The sequence below is a fragment of the Atta cephalotes genome (genome assembly GCF_000143395.1).
Source record: "Atta cephalotes unplaced genomic scaffold scaffold00083, whole genome shotgun sequence".
Taxonomy (NCBI): Eukaryota; Metazoa; Arthropoda; class Insecta; order Hymenoptera; family Formicidae; genus Atta; species Atta cephalotes.
The window spans coordinates 284,414-287,039 of NW_012130147.1; the positions used below are offsets into that span (position 1 = coordinate 284,414).

Genomic DNA, 2,626 nt, shown 5'->3' on the forward strand with positions numbered 1-2,626 from the left:
ACGATTCTATTTTAACTTATTCGTTGTAAGTACTAATAATTTTCTTTGTAAAATTAACTAGTAATACCTACTTTACTAACTTACTATTTACTAATACTTATTCTTCGTTTGTCGTAGGTTTAGTTATATATATATATATATATATATATATATATAAATCTATATACAATATTTTTATACATACGTGCGAGATATTTTTTACATTTCTATTTACAAAATTTTTTGTGTCAAAAGTAGAAAAGTACAAAAGAAAAGCATGAAAATAAAATCGATCTATAATAAACAAAATCTATTTCGTTTATATCTTCAATAGAGATATAAACGATATTTTTGTGCCAAATAATGTATAATTTTAAATATAATTTTAAATATGTACACAGTGCGACAAATATGTTCCCGGACACGAACCACATCTCAGCAACCAATGGCGACATCTGTGCGTTCAAACATGCATTTTAAAGGTTGAACATTTTCCTATCATCTGTCAAAGTTTCATTCATTTTGGTTGACATATAACGAAGATATGACAGTTCATGTTAAACAAGATTTTGATCGAGGTAGAAATTTTAATATGGAACAAAGAGCAGTGATTAAATTTAATGCAAAACTTGGTAAAAGTGCATCAGAAACATTCCGATTGATGCAACAAGTTTACGGCAGTCAATGTCTAGGTCGTACAGCTGTTTTTGAGTGGCATAAGCGTTTTTTGGAAGGCAGAGAGACCCTTGAAGATGACAAAAAATCAGGACGGCCAATTTTGGTTCGAACACCCGAAATGATCAAAAAAATACGTGATTTTGTTGCAAACGATCGCAATGCATCACTAAAAATGATGGAGGAGGCTTTAAATATCAGTAGAGAAACAATTCGAACCATATTACATGAAGATTTGGGTAAAACGAAGGTTTATGCGAAGTTTGTTCTACACACACATTAAGAAGTGATCAAAAATCAATGAGAATCAATCATTCCAGAGACATCGTTGCAGCCACAGAAAATAATCCAAACTTCCTAAAATTAATTGTTACGGGTGATGAAACATGGTGCTTTCAATATGATCCAGAAACTAACTGACTGCGTCAAAGTGCAGAATGGAAGTCAAAAAATTCACCACAAGCAAAAAAAGTTCCATCAAAAATCAAGACAATGCTCATCACATTCTTTAGCAAAGTATAGCAAAAGTATTATCCATAAAGAGTTTGTTCCAACTGGCCAAACAATTACTGGTGCATATTATCTCGAAGTTTTAAAGCGATTGATGGGCAGAATTCATTGTATTCGCCCCGAATATCATGATCCAGAAGATTGGTCTTTGTTGCATGATAATACATCGAGTCACACTTCATTGATTGTTCGTCAATTTTTGGCTCGTGATCGTGATTTGGCTCGAAATCATGTCTCTGTGTTAAACCATTCACCGTATTTACACGATTTGGCCCCCTGCGACTTCTCATTATTCCCAAAATTGAAATTGAAATTGAAAGGACGCTTTTTTGATGACATTCCGACCATCCAATCAGCTTCTACACAGGCACTAGAGGCAATTCCGTAAACTGAGCTAGAACATGCATTTGAATCACTATTGAATCGTAACAATCACTATTGTATTGTAACAAGTGTAATGAAGCCAGAGGAGAATATTTTGAATAATAAAACCAAAAAATATGCATATTGTTGTTTCAATTATGATTTTCAGGCCCTGTCCGGGAACATATTTGTCGCACTGAGTATATAATTTTATAAATGTACATTATTTATTTACTGGCTTATTTTATTGATATTTCCCATAACACAATTAGCTCACTTTGCTCGATATGCCGAGAGCATTCCAGACGGCGAGACGAGCACGGCGTTATCCGAGGCGGCAAGAAAAAACAATGTCTATGTGATTGGTGGTACAATACCGGAGAGAAACAACGATAAGTTATACAACACTTGTACCGTATGGGGACCAGATGGGAAACTCGTAGTTGTGCATAGGAAGGTTATTAAAATCGATGTTATACATTATATTATTGGTACATATACAACATAAAATGTTCTCTGTAAATGTGCATGTGCGTATGAGTGCAAGAGGTGGTTTTCTTTAAAATATTTTAATATACGCGCGCGCGCGCGCGCGCGCGTGTGTGTGTGTGTGTGTGTGTGTGTGTGTGTGTACACAATATATGTATATACAATACATATACATATATTTTTTTACAAGGATATATTTCTTGTATATCTCTTTTTCAAGTACACATATATTCTATATATTCTAAATATTTCAATATATTTTCAGCTATTAATTTAAAGTAAAGAATTTACTTAAAATAAAAGTTGAGAAGATGAGAAATATGTGTACAGTATATAAATAGATTTTTTCTACGAAACATATGCTATATGAAACAGGAGGAACACTTTAAGCATTTAATTTCTTTTTCACAGATGCATTTATTCAACATTGACATTAAAGGAAAAATTACTTTTCGCGAGAGTGATTCCCTATCCGCCGGCAATTCCCTTACCATCTTTGAAGCGAAAGGTTGTAAAATCGGTATTGGCATTTGCTACGATATCAGATTTGAAGAAATGGCACGATTATATAGAAACAAAGGTAAATTGTATTTTAATAAATTAACGACAA

General features: G+C 33.0%; 2 protein-coding genes across 2 annotated transcripts in view; both read left to right on the forward strand.

Annotated features, from left to right (window-relative positions):
- The window catches only part of LOC105624597 (omega-amidase NIT2), a 13,115-nt gene that overhangs the window by 2,758 nt on the left and 7,731 nt on the right, over positions 1-2,626 (forward strand). The window contains exons 3-4 of the mRNA XM_012205953.1: positions 1,800-1,984; positions 2,428-2,596. Coding sequence (XP_012061343.1) covers positions 1,800-1,984; positions 2,428-2,596 — 354 coding nt within the window. The remainder of the gene's footprint in view (positions 1-1,799; positions 1,985-2,427; positions 2,597-2,626) is intronic.
- On the forward strand, positions 481-1,228 carry LOC105624596 (putative uncharacterized protein FLJ37770). The gene is made up of 2 exons (XM_012205952.1): positions 481-893; positions 975-1,228. The coding sequence occupies exons 1-2, from the start codon at positions 524-526 to the stop codon at positions 1,013-1,015; spliced, it is 411 nt and encodes a 136-aa protein (XP_012061342.1). The 5' UTR covers positions 481-523; the 3' UTR covers positions 1,016-1,228.